This window comes from Cyprinus carpio, chromosome B14, assembly GCF_018340385.1.
Source record: "Cyprinus carpio isolate SPL01 chromosome B14, ASM1834038v1, whole genome shotgun sequence".
Taxonomy (NCBI): domain Eukaryota; kingdom Metazoa; phylum Chordata; class Actinopteri; order Cypriniformes; family Cyprinidae; genus Cyprinus; species Cyprinus carpio.
The window spans coordinates 20,279,745-20,296,719 of NC_056610.1; the positions used below are offsets into that span (position 1 = coordinate 20,279,745).

Sequence of the window (16,975 nt, forward strand, 5' to 3'; positions counted from 1 at the left end):
TTCTCCTATGGATTCTTTCTTTCAGTACCTCTTGGAAGTTTTAGATAAAATGCAGAGCGGGATTCTACTGAAAGGTTCCATTAGTCTTTATAGCTTAAGTTGAATATATTTTATGTACTCTGTTTGCACAAGTTCCTTTCTTATATACCTCATAGGTTTTAAATTACTAAGTGCTGTTTTCCCCCCTGCTTTGTTTCAGTAGATATTGTGGAAACTCTTTACAGTATGGTTTAATTCATTAATGTTAGTAAACGCATTTATTAATTTTGGTTAATTTCTATATATATTTTTTAAGTTGCATACATTAACATTAGTTGATTTGAATTAATAATAAACAATAGCATATTTATTATTAATTAACATTAACTTCATGTTCCTGGTACCTATTGCATTAACTAATGTTAAGAAATCAAACTTTAGTGTAAAGTGTTTCTGGTATTATTTTGGATGTGGGGCGGTAGTTTGAATTATGCAAGCTCAAATAAGACCTTACAAGATGCCAAAGTTGTGGTCTTGTAATGCTGAATAGGACGTACAAGGGAAACGATTACATTTTTTCAATTTGCTAATGAGTACATAGAATGTCAGGAGTGCGAGGAAAGCACTTGCCGTGCTTGTGTAAATGAGCCAGCTTGACTCTAAAAGGTTTTTAATGGATTCATCCAAATGTCAGTGTGTGCTTGTGCTTTGACATCGTCTCAGTCCGCTAGAAGCAAATGTTTTTGTGAAAGTATGACTTGTGCATATGGAACTTTATTGTAAGTATTTAGGATGTGAAAAACCTTCTGAGCTGCATTTATTTGCTTTTATAAACCGCATCATGTGTGAATTCACAAAGCCTTTGTGTTGAACGGTGGCCCAGACTGATTCATTCGCCTTTTCCCAAAAGATCTACAGCTATCGTTAACCAAATATTTCCGCCGTTTCATTAAATGTCACTTGATACCACATGTACAAGAATGGATATTTGGCCAAATGTGATTATTCCGCTGTAAACAGGGTTTTTGTCCTTAAGCTCATTGAAGCTTTGAGGCTTTAGATTCTCCATGCAGTGATAGTGATCTCTGACAGAGAGATTCCAAATAATATGTTAGATCTTTGGTAAATTATTATGGTGGACTGTATAGCCTACACCTTTTTTATTTGCAGTTTGACTGATAATGTTTGCTATGCTTTTCACTCATTTTCCTATGAGATTTCTGTTGTATTTTCCACTGTGGGAGAGGATTATATATGTACATAAAGTTTTATTTTAAAAAAAGAAAGTGTGGAGGCATATTGGAAAATAAAATAAACAGTGGCACTTCTTGTGTGTGTGGTAACATCAATTTTGTCTTTATTTTAAAAAGATTTAAATGGCTGCATTTTAAGTCACATTTTTATTATCGCAGTTAATTATTGGCTGCTAAAGTGTCTGCGTAAGAGCTCGAGGGCCGTGCGGCTCCGTGCATGACTCTCTTTCTCGGCGCACAGGTCAGCTCGGGTCTGCTCCACCTCTCTCTGAAGCCTCAGGAGCACAGCCTCGTTTTCGATCCGAGCTGCTTTTTCCAGTCTGTGTCCTTCAGATTTCAATTGCGCTTGCGCTCTTTCCAGTTCCCATGCGAGGTTGGAGCGCTCCTGCGCGATCTGCTGCATGTCCTCTTTTGCTTTCCTCAGACTTGTCTTCCACCTGTCTGCCTCTTCTTCCGTTTCCCTGACCTGTATAGTCCGCTTATGTAACTGAGCATTCATTTTTTGGCTCTCTGACTTCAGATCATTTATCATGAGGGCTTGACGCGCAGCCTTTTTTTTGGAAAGGCTTAATTGTTCCTCCAGCTTCTCCACCAGGCCTTGCAGCTTCATCCTTTCCTCATGTTCTGCTTTAAGCTGCTGCTCTGAACAACTGAGCTGTCGTGTTAGTCTCCATCTGTCCCTCTCTACTTCTTCAAAACCAGCCCGCAGTTTGGTGATGTCTCTCTCATTCCAAATGCACCTCTGTCCCGCAGTCTCGCTCTGGTCGGTAGGATTTTCAGAGGTCTCTCCTTCATGGACAGGCCTAATGATTCTCTTCTCTAGGGCCTCCTTCTTGTGCTGTTGCTCAGTTTGCTGAACCTCTTTCAAAGCTTTCAGGTATATCTCCCTTCTGTGGCTCCTGTGGGCTTCCTCTATGTCTGTGGAGAAGGCTGAAGGTGGTTTCACTGAGCTGCTGCATTGTTTGTATGTGTTGGTCTGGTTTTCCAGCAGGTTTTGGAAAGTGAAACGAGGAGGGAAGAGTTCCTCCACCCAGTGAGGGTCATCTCTGGAGCTGGACTCGTGTGCAGTGTTTTGATCATTCATTTCCATGGTCCTCGTAACTAAACTGTTTGAGCTTCATTAAAACGTGAGGAACAGCGTACTATTTAAAGGCACTTAATTTTCAAACCCTTCTTCTTTCATCAGTTACAAGCAAACGCAGGTCGTTTAAAACCGATAGCGCTTTTTTTTAATGTCCGGCATTGATGATGATGATATATAAGGCGATTCAATATACATTTTATATTAGCGGTTCATACTTACAACATCGTTGACTACGGTCTCTGTCAGCGCAACTTCCTGTTTTCATGCAGACTCAGGAGAGCGCCACTAACACTTTGCGCCCCCTGCTGGTTGAGTTCAAACGCATGTTACATTCTATTTTCTATGCAAGTGTATTTTCCATTTGTGACCCTGGACCACAAAACCAGTCTTAAGGGTCAGTTTTTTTTTGAAAGCTGAATAAATAACCTTTCCATTGATGTATGGTTTGTTAGGATATGACAATATTTGGCTGAGATACAGTGGTTTGAAAATCTGGAATCTGAGGGTGCAAAAGAAAAAAATTAAATATTGAGAAAATCGCCTTTAAAGTTTTCCAAATGAAGTTCTTAGCTATGCATATTACTAATCAAAAATTAAGTTTTGAGATATTAACGGTAGGAAATTTACAAAATATCTTCATGGAACATGATCTTTACTTTGGCATAAAAGAAAAATCAATAATTTTAACCCATACAATGTTTTGTTGGCTACTGCTACAGATATATAACTTCAACAAACCACTTTCTATGTACTCAAACTCCGTTGCTGCGTTGCCTTCAGCTTGCCTTGGAATTTATTTGAAATGTGTAAAATTCTTTGCATATAAAACACAGAGAAACTTGAGGGCTTATATTTATATTTGCTTAAGTTTAACGGTAACAATAATCAAATTAAATTAATTTAAATATGAAATGTATTATAACACCTGTTCAAAATGCATTAAGTTCAGAGTGATTTGGTAGACGTCTAAAACATTTTGAATTTGAGTTGTAGCAGTTTTATATTAAGAGGAAGATCATCTTCTTTCGTAAACATACAATTGTTTCTTAAAAATACATGCAAATTGTAGTATTAAAAAAAATCATAATAAAAAAAAAAACTTTAGTTTGCAAAGTTTGCAAACAAGTAACATCATTTTCAAGAAAAAAAAAAACTTTAGTTTGCAAACAAGTAACATCATTTTCAAGCCAATGTTTCTTTAATCTGTTAGTCAGCAACTGTTTTAGCATAAGTAAATGCATACACCCTACATCCTTTTTTTCACGCTGATCATTTTCTTTGTGCCTTGGAGAGAGAAAAGTAGGTTAAAGTTCAAAAGGACGCTCAGAGATTTCCTCCTATTTAAAGAAAAGAGTGGTAACTTGCAGATCTTTATTCAAAACTGTTAGAAACACATTAAAGTCTCTTAACAGTGTTTAGTGTAAAAAAAAAAAGGTTTGATAATTGGATTGCATCCACTTTTTAAATAAGCATACTCGAAAATAAACACAAGATGAACCCGTGGATAAAATGACGTGGGAATGCTGAGGGAAATGCTCTTTGAAGCCTAATACAATGGTGCACATACATCCCACTTTGGAATAGTGGGGGTTGAGTGAACCAGGGTTGGAGGTCACCAAAGCCTTCTCTTTCTCACTGACCATAGCATATATTCCCATGAAGCCAGTGTCTTACATTCAAACTATTTTTAGCAAACTTTTTGATGACATGTAATGTCTTGAGGTTTGCATTTCTAGGATTCCCACCGGTTTCGATGAGCAGCACTCCAATTATTTCAAGAGCTAAGACAGATAATCAGAGGGATTTTGTGCAGACTATCCAACACCCCCACCCCCAACAAGAATAAGGGGATGCTCTACAATTACATGCATGACATAACATTTTGTTGTCTGTCTTGAATGGCGACATAGATTGAACATGAAACATCTGTGCAGTAACGTATTGAAACCTTAATGATAAAACACCTTCACCTCATTCTTCACTTCTGCCATGATCAGGTATGTGGACTATTAAATGTAATGCACAAATGTGACCCTGGACCACAAAACCAGTCATAAGTAGAATATTTGTAGCAATAGCCAACAATACATTGTATGGGTCAAAATGATTGATTTTTTCTTTATGCCAAAAATCATTAGGATATGAAGTAAAGATCATGTTCCATGACGATATTTGGTAAATTTCCTACCGTAAATGTATCAAAATTTAATTTTGATTAGTAATACACATTAAGAACTTAATTTGGACAACTTTAAAGGTGCATTTCTCAATATTTAGATTTTTTTTTTTAAAAAAATTTTGCACCATCATATTCCAGATATTTTTTAATAGTTGTATCTCAGCCAAATGTTGTCATATCCTAACAAACTATGCATCAATGGAAAGCTTATTTATTCATTTATTTAATCAAATAATTGACCCTCGTGACTGGTTTTGTGGTGCGGGGTCACAGATGTCTGTGTTAAACAAATGCACCATTATAACCAATTGTATTTGTTCATATTAAATTAATTATGGGTTATTTTTTACATTTTATTCGCATTGCAGGGAAAACTACAACCTTGTTAAATTCCTTTCCTCCCCTAAAGTGCCCTATAGGCCTGTTGTTTTTGGATTGCCACCAAGTCTATATAAATTAAGCTTCGCCAAGAATGTTCTAACATCCAGTATAACAAATCGTAAACACTTTCTTATGTAAATCAGTGCTTTATAAATCCTCAATGCCAAAAAAATACAAATTAGCAGTCAGACCAAACACTGTGAAAGCGGTAAGTGGGATATAGGCTATAGGAGAGCGGATGTGAGTCGTGGGGGATTGAGTGAGTTGAGTTGAGGGAGGAGGAGGCTCGCGAGGCCCATCATCACATGACGAGACGTTCGCGCCTCTTTCGTAAACCTTCTCCAACCTGATGATCCTAAACAACTCGGAGGTTACGCGCAAGTTTAACTTCAGCGGAGGCCTAGAACAAGTCAAACTTACTGGCGTCGTGACCAGCGTTCACGCGTGGGTCTGTGCTGTGGAGAAACATGATTGTGGAAACTTTGAAATTGTGACAGTGTTTGTCGGTGGGACAGGCTTTGTGTGTGTGTGGAGCAGCTGGGGAGCTAACAGACAATGTAACGTTAGGAGACGGATCAATTAATGGACTCTTGAGCGCTTAGTTATGATATTTGGAGGTGTTTGGTCGTCTTAACCAAGCACATGTAAGTGAAATTCGTTTTTAAAATAAGGATACTAGCAACTAGGGAAATGTAATGTGTGACTGAAAGTCATTTGTTTGTGATTGTTTTTGGAAAGGAAATGAACAATAATGCCTGAGTTTACACGATTTGCTGATTAATATTTAACCCGTGTTACTAAAAGTTTGTGGACAGGCGAGTTATAACTTAACGCACTTTTCTGAGTAACTTAAGTCTGGACCCCGTTTTAAATTTCTCTCTAGTTTTATCATTTTAAAGACCGCAAAACCTGAGTTCGACGCTTGAAAATTTCTTTATTCTGTGTCTTTTGCGTGTATATAGTGTTATTTACATACGCAAACTCTTACTTGAAAGTATTGGTGTATTTCACGTGGCTGCGCAGTTCTCCATAGCAAGGGTCAGTCTATCAAAACTCGGGTGAGAAGCTATATTTTTGGATTAAAGTCACATTGTAACGCAAGCATGTTCTGAAAAATAGCCATTGGCGAGCGTAGTTTAAAACTTCCTAAAATCTCCTCACATTTAACCCAGTTTTGTTGTTGTATAGATACTAGGAGTTCGTTTCCTGCTGAAAACACCCACTCTTAAGTAAACAAGCTTTTCAGCTGCTTTGCTTGAATTGAAGCGTAATAAACATGTTCTATCATTGAAGGGTCGATTAAACTTAAGTCTGTCGCCTTCTCGAAAGGAGAGCTTGTGGGCCACACAAGCAGAAGATCGGGCACCGACCTCAAGGCCTAGTTAATGTTTGCGATGACTTATTAATCCTCTGCGTTTTTCTGTCAGCCCTGGACGCCTGAGATTTGAAATAATGCGTAATAAAGCCTAATGCGCTTCTCTGACTTTGAAACGCATTAAAATGCATCTAAAAAATTAAATGTTTAGACAACGTGGTGTGAAGGGGATTGCATTTTAAAGGTGCTTAAGTTTATAGTTGACTCTTTTGGCAGTAGACCGTGTATTTAGGGTATTTAATTATACAATGATTAAAAGCTTTCAACAAGTAGCTATCTTGAGTTGAAGATCCTCCATTTTGAGAGAAGCAATGAGACACGAGCAAAGCGCGCGCCAATGACGCTCAGCCAGACTCAAAACATACTGTAAAGAATTTCAGCTTTGTAGAAAATGCAAACTTCATTAACTTAACCTCCAAAGTAACGTGTAGTAACACTTTTAATGCGTGTGTAGAAAACGAGGCAATGCCTTAAAATCGAGTAGAAAGGACAGAAATTATTTTAACTTGCTAAATGGGTGTAAACACTTTACAGTGATTTGTAAAGCTGTGTAAACCTTTGTTTTGTTGCTGTGTATTTTAATGCATTGATTCTTTAGATAAGCCAGATGTTTTAATTAAGGAATGAAAGCATAATTATAAGATTGCTGATTGTCTTTTTCCCTCCTCCTAGGCGTGTTGAAGATTAATGAAGCATTTCCCTGAAACTAAGGACCAGAACGCACCCAAATGTAACATTATTTTAATATGGTCTTCCTGCTAAGGTGCATCTTGTGTAGTTAGTGAAGTAGTATAGTATCTACTGCGCTAGATGCTCCTTTTGGCAGGAGGAGCTGTATATTCAGCACATGGAAGCAAAACCTGTTTGTTATTTGATTTGTTTACATGCTCTACTCTGACAGTATTATTCTGTTAATCAAACTGCACAATATCTATTTTTTTCTATGATCTATGTGAGTTTGTCTTGGCAGTTCCAAAGTGCTCACAGTGCAAGTAGTGCCAAGAGAATCTACTGCAGTGTTTGCACTTCAAGTATTGCCAGTCGCCTTCTGTCTGTCTCTCTGGAGCTGTGCTAGATGCGGCTGCTGCTGCTTATGGAAAAGCCCTGTTATGCGTGGTGAGTTTTGCAGGATTGCATCCAGCTTTATTTCAACATGCTGTGCAAATCCACGCAAAACTCGCTGCACCAGGGACAAACTTCTTCTACAATGAAGAGGATTTCCAACTGTTACAAATACATGCATTTAGTAAGCAAGAACTTAATTTTTCTTTATTTTAACTGCTTTCTTTCTTTTTCTTTTTCTTTCACTGCCATAATTCTAAGACACAAGATATCAAAAGAGCAAAACGTTATGATGCATGGATTTCTGTTTTGATAAAAGACAGCACTTTAATAATGTGAGATAAGAAGCGTATGAATAAAATGTAGTTGCATATTTATGTTTTTCATACAAATATATATCTTGCTGTTTTCGGGTGGATGACCCCGCAATTTTAATAGTGCCAAAAATCTTCCAACAAAAATTGCACGGTATCCATCTGTAATCCGCTAGATTACATTAACTGCATGTTTTTTTTTTCTTTTTCGTTTTGAGTATGTATACTGCTTATTTAAATTGTTTTAATTCTCAATAAAAATATGGATATTTATTATTCCACCTCGCTCCTCTTAGAATGAAATTGATTTCAGAGATTTATAAGTGACTGTACTTTGCAATAACCCTTACCAGCACCAGATGGCAGCAGATAGCTGAAAAAATGTGTTTGTCGTTTGCTCTGCATATTCAAATCAATTAAAAAAAAATGTACATTAACATAGGAATTGCCGGGGATCTAATCCCCTGCTGATATTACCACATTTCACTTTTTTAAACCAATTAAATTAGCATAAGACGTGATTGAGATCTGGTAGAGAAAAAAAGTCAATTTGAATTTTGTGTAGTAGCCCAGACTTGATCTTGGTCTCTGTGCGCATGACCGCAGCAGTGCAAGGGATTCATAACGCGCCTCCTGTCTTCATAATCTTCATAATCATAACTTTAATATCAACGAAAGAGTTTCTTCCGTAACCGGTTCATTTATATAATGCAAGGACCTGTGTAAATCGCGCGGTCCCGCCTTAAGCAGGGAAATGTGACCTTGATTTGTGGGCATGAAGTTTGGGTCTGTTAATGAGCTGGAGACGAAGAGCCACAGGACTCTCCTCACACTCTCTTCAGTGATGCCGCCGCGGAGTCCAGCACATCGCTTTCTGCTCACTTCAAGCATCGCAGATCGTTCCCGCTCTGTTCATTTGCGCTTGTAATCAAATCTATCACCGGGAAGCCTCTTTGCGCCATATATCTCTTCACTTCAGCGCATTTGGATTCATGATGTCTGGGCTGAAGTTGAACGGTGCACTGATTGTGTGCGTCCTGATGCTGCCGCTCTCTCGGCCGAACAGTCAGGTGCTGGACTGTCGCGAAGTGCGCTCGTCTTTTCAGTTTTTGTACCCGGGGATGAAATGGACCCCAGAAACGCCAGTCTCAGGTAAATCTCGAGCTATTCAGATCTTAGATTAAGTATCTTTCTATGCCAAATCTTTGTCCAAAAAGCTTTTAAAACACTGTCCAAAAGTTTTATCTGCCTTTTAATAAGACTTCTACTAATATTTTTGAGCCTAACTTAATACTGACATAATGTGCCATACTGTATTTATGTGTGGTTTTTATTGTCTTTTCGATATTGAGTGGATTGATGCATCTTATTGAAAAACAGTGCGCTAATCTAAATAATTTTGTTAGGCTATTGATATTTTCCACGTAACAGCGTTCCGCATAGTTTAAAGTAATCTAGATTTAAGAATCTTTTAAAATGTGCATTAATATACGACTGAGCCATATTCCAGTTGTACAGAATTGCAATGCTGTAGTAATCGGATACAACTGATATACGTTTGGTATTAAAGTAAAACCGCTGTCATAACGAAATGAAAAACTAATGATGTGCCGATTTAACTTTTATTTAGTAACTAGTTTTGTTACTAGCATGTATTTTTAAATTAAGTAATCCAGCTTTGATTAACAGTCTATTCTCCCAATTCCACTAGTACTTATTGATTAGTGTTTATACTTTTGCTGCTAGATGTTATTGTTATAGTAACTTTTACTGTTAACAAATCGCAAATTTTTGTTTACGAATTCAATAGGTAGGTTATCTATATTCCAATACCAATAATTCACCTTGGACTGGTATATATTCCAGCTTTAGTAGTAGCCCTACATAGGCTAGATTGCTGTCTGTGAGAGCATATCTGTGTTGTTAACAGTAGCTAGTATGGATACTAGCGTCTGTTCATTTCGTTCAAACTGAGATAGATATTAGGAAGAGGTGCCAAGAACAACCAGAATAAATACTACTTAAACGTGACTAGATCTGGATCACAAATCCCCATATAATTTGCTTGAAAACATTTGCTACCAGTAAAAACAAGTAGTTACTTATCAGTATTTGAAAAGTGATTATAGTAGCAAATGAATAGTGACTTGTACTAAACTGAAGTAGGCTATTACTGTAGAGAAATTGAAATTGATACTAGTCACTATTGGCTTACCTATTAAAAAATACTAGAAACAAAAATGCATACTAGTTATTTTTAAAGACCAAATGTTAAAATGACTTGCCATACAATTTCTTATTTTATGTGTGCATTTCCTGTGGCTCATTTCATGGTATATTATTTTCACCCTCTGCGTGATGTGAAGCTCTATCAGTAGGTTGAAGATGAAATAAGTGTCCTGACTGGATTGTCATCTTCAGCTCTGAGTGGTGGCTGCAGAAGTAGCCCGAGGAGAGCTGTAAATGTATTTCTCTTAGCCATAACTAGTGTGAATTACCTGTCATGCTGGAGAAGGCGAATTGTGTTAGTCTGTTTATTGAGGTTGCTACATTTCCCAGCGGAGAGCTGAAGAGATAGATGAGTTGAGATGAATGACAGGATGGATGGCTGGCTCTCTACTTGACATCTCCCCTTAGCTGCTTGAAGATTTAATTCTGTCTCAACTGGAGACTGGAGAGAAGTGGGGTAGAAACACGGAGAGTTTGTTTGGCCCTCATCACAAAAAATTCTGCTGAAAAGGATCTTGCTTTTCCCCAGTGACTGCATTTTGTTGTTAGGCTGCTTTATGTGCAAGTATCTTCATTTTTTCCCCTAGTGGTAGCAATTGCTTCAAAAAGAACTCTAGATAAACTTACATCACTATTCCAGTCATTCGTTTTTGCACTTAAGTTAATTAACATTACAAGTTTTGCATTTTAAAATTGAAAAAGATTGAAAACAAGTTGTTTTCTGTTAAAAAACATTTGAATAGATATGTATACATTTACTTAATTTGAATAATTTGAACCATTGTGAGTCTTTCTAACACCATGTGATTCGACTTGTAGGTGAATGATTGTAAAATCCGAGCAATCCCTTATGGTTCAGCTGCTTTCAGGAGATATAAAGTGACCTTCCCAGTTCCATTTAATCAGAGGTGCTGTTCGTTTCTGCACAGTTCGAATTTGCAATTTAAATGGATTGCAATTGGGTTAAGGACAAGGAACAGAGTGATATTCTCAGTCATTTGCCTTCTCAGAGGAATTTTAACACATTTTAACCTTTATCAGAGTTTAAGAAAAGTAACAGAGTGATTGCATTGCATATCTAACTGGACTGCAAGAACCTGCATCCACTGGTATACTTTAAATTAAATGTGCTACTGTCAGTTACTATGAAAACTTACCGGATTGCATGCATAAGATATGAAACTCTAAAATGTTGCAGTTTTCATGTGAATTTCTTCAAAAGCATTTTGGGTTGGTTGTGCTCCTCTTCAGTAGCTGGTATGGGACTTCATGCCCTGATGGGTACAATCCTGCAATAAAAGCCTTTTTGAAGCCCTAGTTTTTTGAAACCTAAACATTGCTCTTCAGAGAAAGGACTAACTGTGAGTTTTTTTCTTTCGGAAGTGTGCCGCAGGCGGTGTAGAGTCCTGATAATCCCAGCGGCACCGGGCTCTGGACTTTGTGCCTGGTGCAGTAATTAGTGGTGCGGGGAAGCCTTTGGCTTTATTCATTTTGATTCATTATATTAACCGATACCACGCGGCTTCAGCATATGTAGCTAGAAACCTTAATTGGGTGTCCTTGTATTATGTCAGACTATGAAAGAATGTGAGGTTAATTGTTTGCCCCCCTTATTTGGTATTGATTTATGTGTTGGCCAAATGCATCTTAAGAGGCATACAGATGCATGAAGGAAAGAAGTGAACTTAATAACTTTTCCCTTTTAAAGATGTACAATGTCCCTGTTTATATGTGTCCAATCACTACATAACATCATAATTAAAAAAATCTAATGACGGATTGAGATGATTTTGTTAAGCCTCGTTTGTGCAAAAAGAGCCATCCAATTTCCTTCAAATGGAGCACCTATTCCGAACCCAGTGCACGTCGCTGGCCTTGAAGTAGCAAATGAATGTAGACAACCTTAATGTTAATTGGAAATGGGAACGACTTCGGGCTGTATAGTGTTGCTGTCACCTTCTAGTGATTTTATTTATTCCACCGAGAGTTTTACACTCTCTCCCGGCCTGCTTGCAGATTTAATGCTTTGCTTGATTTGTATCACATCTCATGTTCTGAGTTTCTGCGAATAGAAACTTGCATTTCTTTTGGCCTGTTTCTCGTGTTAGATGCGGCGTTCACCTTCAGAGACCCCTTTTTCTGAACCACGCAACAGGCAGCTGCATCTGCTGCCCTGTGACCCCAGTAAACCCGGTGGTGGGCTTTAAACTCGTGGTGATATTTGGGTTGATTTGTGATAGATGCAACCGCTGTGTTTCTGTTCAGCTGCCAAATGTGCTCTCTACTGGCTTCTGTGAGTGGGATGGAGAGATGGAGAGAGACGGATAGACCAACATTAGAGAAAAGAGAGGATGTGATGACTGATGTATCTACAGTGGAATACAAGGAGGCCAAGCCGAGACATGCAGCCCGCAGGAAGATTGAACTGAATTCTAATCATACCGCATGTAATGCCAGGGGGCCACAAGACCAAAAAAGCCAATGAGAGGTTCTCCCTTTCTCTACTTGCACATCTTTTCCATTTTTTGTTGTTGATGTCTTTCTTGCTCATCCCGGCCTCCTCGTCCCGAGAGGAAGAGCTGAATGTCAAAGCACAATAGACAGCTGACTGTCTTTGTAGTCTCAAAGGCACCTTTACTCTGGCTCACACGTACAGTCGTTAAATCAATCTGACGTTTTGATGTGGCGTCCCCTGCAAATATTTTATTAGATAATGAGTGCTCAAATAAGGATGACCAGTGTTAAACTCATAGTTTGGTTTCGTTGCTTTGGTTTGGCTGAAGAGAGTGTCTGAGTAATGAGGGGTTCGGAGGGTTGAGTACAAAGTGAAGTCAGGGTCCATCTCTCAGCAGTCTCTCTGATCAACATGAGATGAGAGGGAGCCGTATTCCCATCCGTTGGTACTCACGAATGAGATCCAGCTAATGAAGTGCCACTGACCTCCCTCAAGAGCTCGTGTTAGAGGCTGTTAAGGGGCTTCTGTGCCGCTTGTTTAATGGCAGAATGCATTTCAGAGACACTTGTTCACTCCATCAAAGGCTAGATCCTCTCAGTGCAGACAGTATTGTTATTCCAATTATCAAAAGCAAGTCCTCATAGAAATTATAAACTACCTTGCTAAGCATGCCGTCTTATTTCATCAAACAGAATTGTAAATAGGGAAACTACGTCTGCCATTGGTTGGTCAAGCGGATAGTCCTGTTTCAATCTCATCGGTTGAGCCTGTGTCTGGATGCACAAATGTTTTTACACTTTTGGCAAGAAATCAATATACAAATGGATTACTTATAGTTGTCTCTGAGATTTGAGGAAGTATTTTATCATAGAATAATTGTGCACAATGCACATCACCGTTAATCGGTGTTCAGTTATTTTATAGCTGCATTTTTAAACACATAGCTGCAGTTAAAAAGATTACTCAAGATATATGTATGAATAATAATATTATTATAATTATTTATTCACATATTAGTACCTTAAAGATACATATTACTACTTTAAAATATTTTATTTCCTCTAATTAAATGTATTTATTATTAAATACATTATTGCATTATAATGTATTTAAAAATACATAATAATTTAAAATAATTTACAATTTTCTATATTATTTTAAATATTATTTTAGTATTTTTATTTTTAGTATAATTGAAGCATTATTATTATTATAAAACAATAATGTATTTTTAATGTATATATTAATTTTCACATGCATTGATCGCTTCATATACACTTTATATTTGCACATATTTAATGCTTGGAAGGTTCTAACATTTTTTCGTAGCAATATGTGAAGTCCTTAAGAGACTTTAGTATAGTGTCAAGGGGCAGTAGACAGTGCCTCGGGCAGTGAAGTACCTTCATATTTTGATAAATGCCCACACAGTATCTGTAATTATGAGATAATGGCTTAGGTCAATGTCTCTGGTAGTCCATTTAAAGTTGAAGGTGAGGGATCACATGCCCACAAGCCATGAAAGTTTCTACTAATGACTGTGGTCAGCCTTTCTATTAAAGCACATATCTTGGATTTTCCGGGGCTGATTGAAACAGAGCAACACAGCGTGTTTGTGCGGGCTGCAGGCTTTTTTTGTGCTGTTATTTACTTTATCTTTCCCGAACTGAATCTCACCCTTGTGTGCTCCATGCTGTGGAAGTCTGAGGTACTTTCTTTCATTAAATACTTCCAGTGGCACTGTAAGACGACAGAAGGCTTTGCTTTAGTCCATTAACTCTCTTGCCTCCCTGGCAGAGGAGCCCGATTCATAATCATATACTTCGTATACTTTCATCAGCCCGTTGACTTTCCACTTCTTTTAATTGTGCACACATATTGATGTCTTTGAAGCCAGCCTAGAAAGAAACGTCATAATTCCTGTGTCGTTGCTCTGTAATTCATGCTTCTAATAACATCCTTTTAACATTTTCTGTATTTTAACACAGCATGTTTTCCCCACAGCCCCCATTAAACTTGCATGCTGATAGCTTTATAAATGGTTCTTAAGATCACGCTTATGCATGCATCTGGCTGCGTTCTGTGTCTTCAGGCTTGTTAAGGAGGAGCGTGAGGCTGAAATGTGTACACAGCGCTCACCACGTCTCCGTCAGAGCCGTCTTTTTCATCTGGGCTCCGACAGGGATACTCACACGCCTGAGGCCTTTGGGCGAGGCTGCAGGAGGGAAGGGGAATTTAGGAGTCTAGGCATTTTAGGCGATAAGGAAGGAAGTGAGTGTGTCTTGACGCAGTGGACAATGAATATGGAAGAGGTTGTATCTATATAGAGGCTCAACCCATGTTTCCTTGAGTCCTTGAAGGTACACCATGGGGTCTGAGGAAAATTAGGATATAAAGGATATAAAGTCAAATATCAGGGTGATACAACTGCCCTGATACCATGATGATTAAAAATCTTCAATAAAAAATGAAAAAAAAAGTAGCTTGATTGTTGCTTCGCTCACTGAACGTTTGCAAGTTACATTAGTCTTTAATGTCTTAGAAAAAGGTGAATAAATCTAATTAAATATCGTAGAATTTGACCAGGATAGTACAAATTTTAAAAGGTCTTAAGATGCAACCTCCCAAAAACTTGCTGATATTTATGAATTGATAATTTATGGTATTTATGAAAGATACTTATTTAAAAACATGATTAAGATGTGCAAATTCATACTTTGGAAATATTTTAACATATTTTGCTCTATATGTATTACATTTACTTTGAACTAGATTTTTTAAGTTTTTATTTTTATTTATCAAGGACACTCTTATTTGTCATTGACCCCTTAATAAAAGCTATTATAAAAAATTTAATATGTAAATCTAGCTGTTTTATACTGGCGGTATGAGTTGAAAACTGCTGCTAGAACAAGACAAACAAATGACATCTGTATGGTCACAGTGCATGATATTTCTTCTATAGACTGAGGCATCTACATTTTCTTTTTAAACAAATGTTTTCTGTTCCACTTTCAGAAGACAAACAATCTAATCAGTCGTATTTATGAGCAGTCTTTAGTTAGAGACCGTGATGTAATATTTGTTTATGCTTCTCTGCTGGGAGCAATCTCCCTCCTGTAAAGTCCTTCACTTTTCCCTGACAGCTCGCAACTTCTCTAATAAAGTACATTTATCATCTGCGAACAGCAGACGTGCCAATAAAATTGTCTGTTTTGCTGAAGATAATTACTAAATCTGTCTGAGTTCTTTCTCCTTTCATACCTGTTCCCTTCTGCCAGCTCTCCCCCCACCCCTCCACTCGCTAGGCTATTGACAGCTTAATAAATTTGCCTTGGAATCTGAAATTAGCTCGATCGTATCTGTCGCCAGTCCTTTGCAAGTATTGATTTTGGATATTAAGCCTGTCGGTGCGCATATGAAATGTGCCGTCTGCACAATATGGCAGCTTTGCCCATGATTTCTCATTTCATATCCGTATGGGTGCAGATCAGAAATTGTTGGTTTTTTCTTGCTGTTGTTGGTATTTGATGGCATGTGATGTTAATGGGTTTATTTACCCATTCCTAACAGGCGCTGTGTGCTTAGTAGATCAGCATTTTTTCCTTTCCCCCAAGGCGATTTCTTTGACATTTTGTCTTCACATTTTCATATGGGATTTAAAATTTGGCAGCACTTAAATCTCCTGCATTTTAATCTCTTTCATGGTCTATTAAGTTATTTCAATCAACAAACTTGTAGAGTATGTTTTTAGGACTTCTTGTTGGATTTGTTTTCCCATATTCGATGATGAACTGGCATGGATTGAAAAATTGAAAATCATTTATTGAGCACTTTCAGTGTAAGAATCAAAAGGAATTTAATGATTCCGGTTCTGAATCCTACCAGTTCCATTAACTATTCTATTCAATTTGAGAAGGAAATATTAGGAAAGCAGAAACACTCTGTAAAAATTCTGTTGCCAAGTGCTTGGATCATTTTCATAGTAAATGTGTAAAAAATAAGCACAAAACATTTGGAAATATACTTCATTCAGTCCTTTATGTTTTTATAGAATACCACTGACAGAATTTCATAAAGTGTCGTGAAAAGTGTGTCATGACATACAGCCAAGTATGGTGACCCATACTCAGAATTCGTGCTCTGCATTTAACCACACACACCATGAAGTGCACACACACACCCGGAGCAGTGGGCAGCCCTTTATGCTGCGGCGCCTGGGGAGCAGTTGAGGGTTCGGTGCCTTGCTCAAGGGCACCTCAGTCGTGGTTTTGCCGGCCCAATACTCGAACCCACAACCTTAGGGTTAGGAGTCAAACTCTCTAACCACTAGGCCACGACTTCCCCAATGGTAGTGTATTAACTACCCATTATCATAAGAAAAACTAATCAGTACCTACACTAATTTAGGCCTTAAAGGCATACTGAGTCATATTTTTATTCATTATTTGTTCATGTTAATGCGGTTCCAAACTTGTATGTTTTTTGTTTTTCTGAAGGAGAAAAAATAGGATATTTTGAAAAATGAAGTTACTGGGGTCCAGTGTTGTTTTGACAACCCCTTTTTAATATCTTAAGAGTATGAGTAAATGATGACAGAATTCTCTTTTGTGTGTGTGTGAAAAATAAATTTTTAGGCCTATTTATGTTTTTAAATGGAACCA

The 16,975-nt window shown here is 37.7% G+C and overlaps 2 protein-coding genes across 3 annotated transcripts in view; one reads left to right on the top strand and one right to left on the bottom strand.

Moving 5' to 3' along the window:
* Positions 1–1,395: 1,395 nt before the first annotated feature.
* ccdc160 (coiled-coil domain containing 160) lies at positions 1,396–2,322 on the bottom strand. Its single transcript, XM_019116155.2, has one exon. It carries the CDS (start codon positions 2,320–2,322, stop codon positions 1,396–1,398), a length of 927 nt encoding a protein of 308 aa, XP_018971700.2.
* Positions 2,323–5,129: 2,807 nt separating this feature from the next.
* gpc3 (glypican 3) overlaps positions 5,130–16,975 on the top strand; it is a 128,000-nt gene continuing 116,154 nt past the window's right edge. The window contains exons 1-2 of one of the 2 annotated variants that reach the window (XM_042738500.1): positions 5,130–5,520; positions 6,924–8,779. In XM_042738500.1, the coding sequence (XP_042594434.1) occupies positions 8,620–8,779 (160 nt within the window). In that variant the 5' untranslated portion in view covers positions 5,130–5,520; positions 6,924–8,619. Of the gene's footprint in view, positions 8,780–16,975 lie in introns of both variants that reach the window. The other variant, XM_042738499.1, reaches the window with a different exon arrangement.

Coding starts and splice junctions, on each gene's coding strand:
- ccdc160 (XM_019116155.2), bottom strand. CDS start 2,322: ATGGAAATGAATGATCAAAACACTGCACACGAGTCCAGCTCCAGAGAT.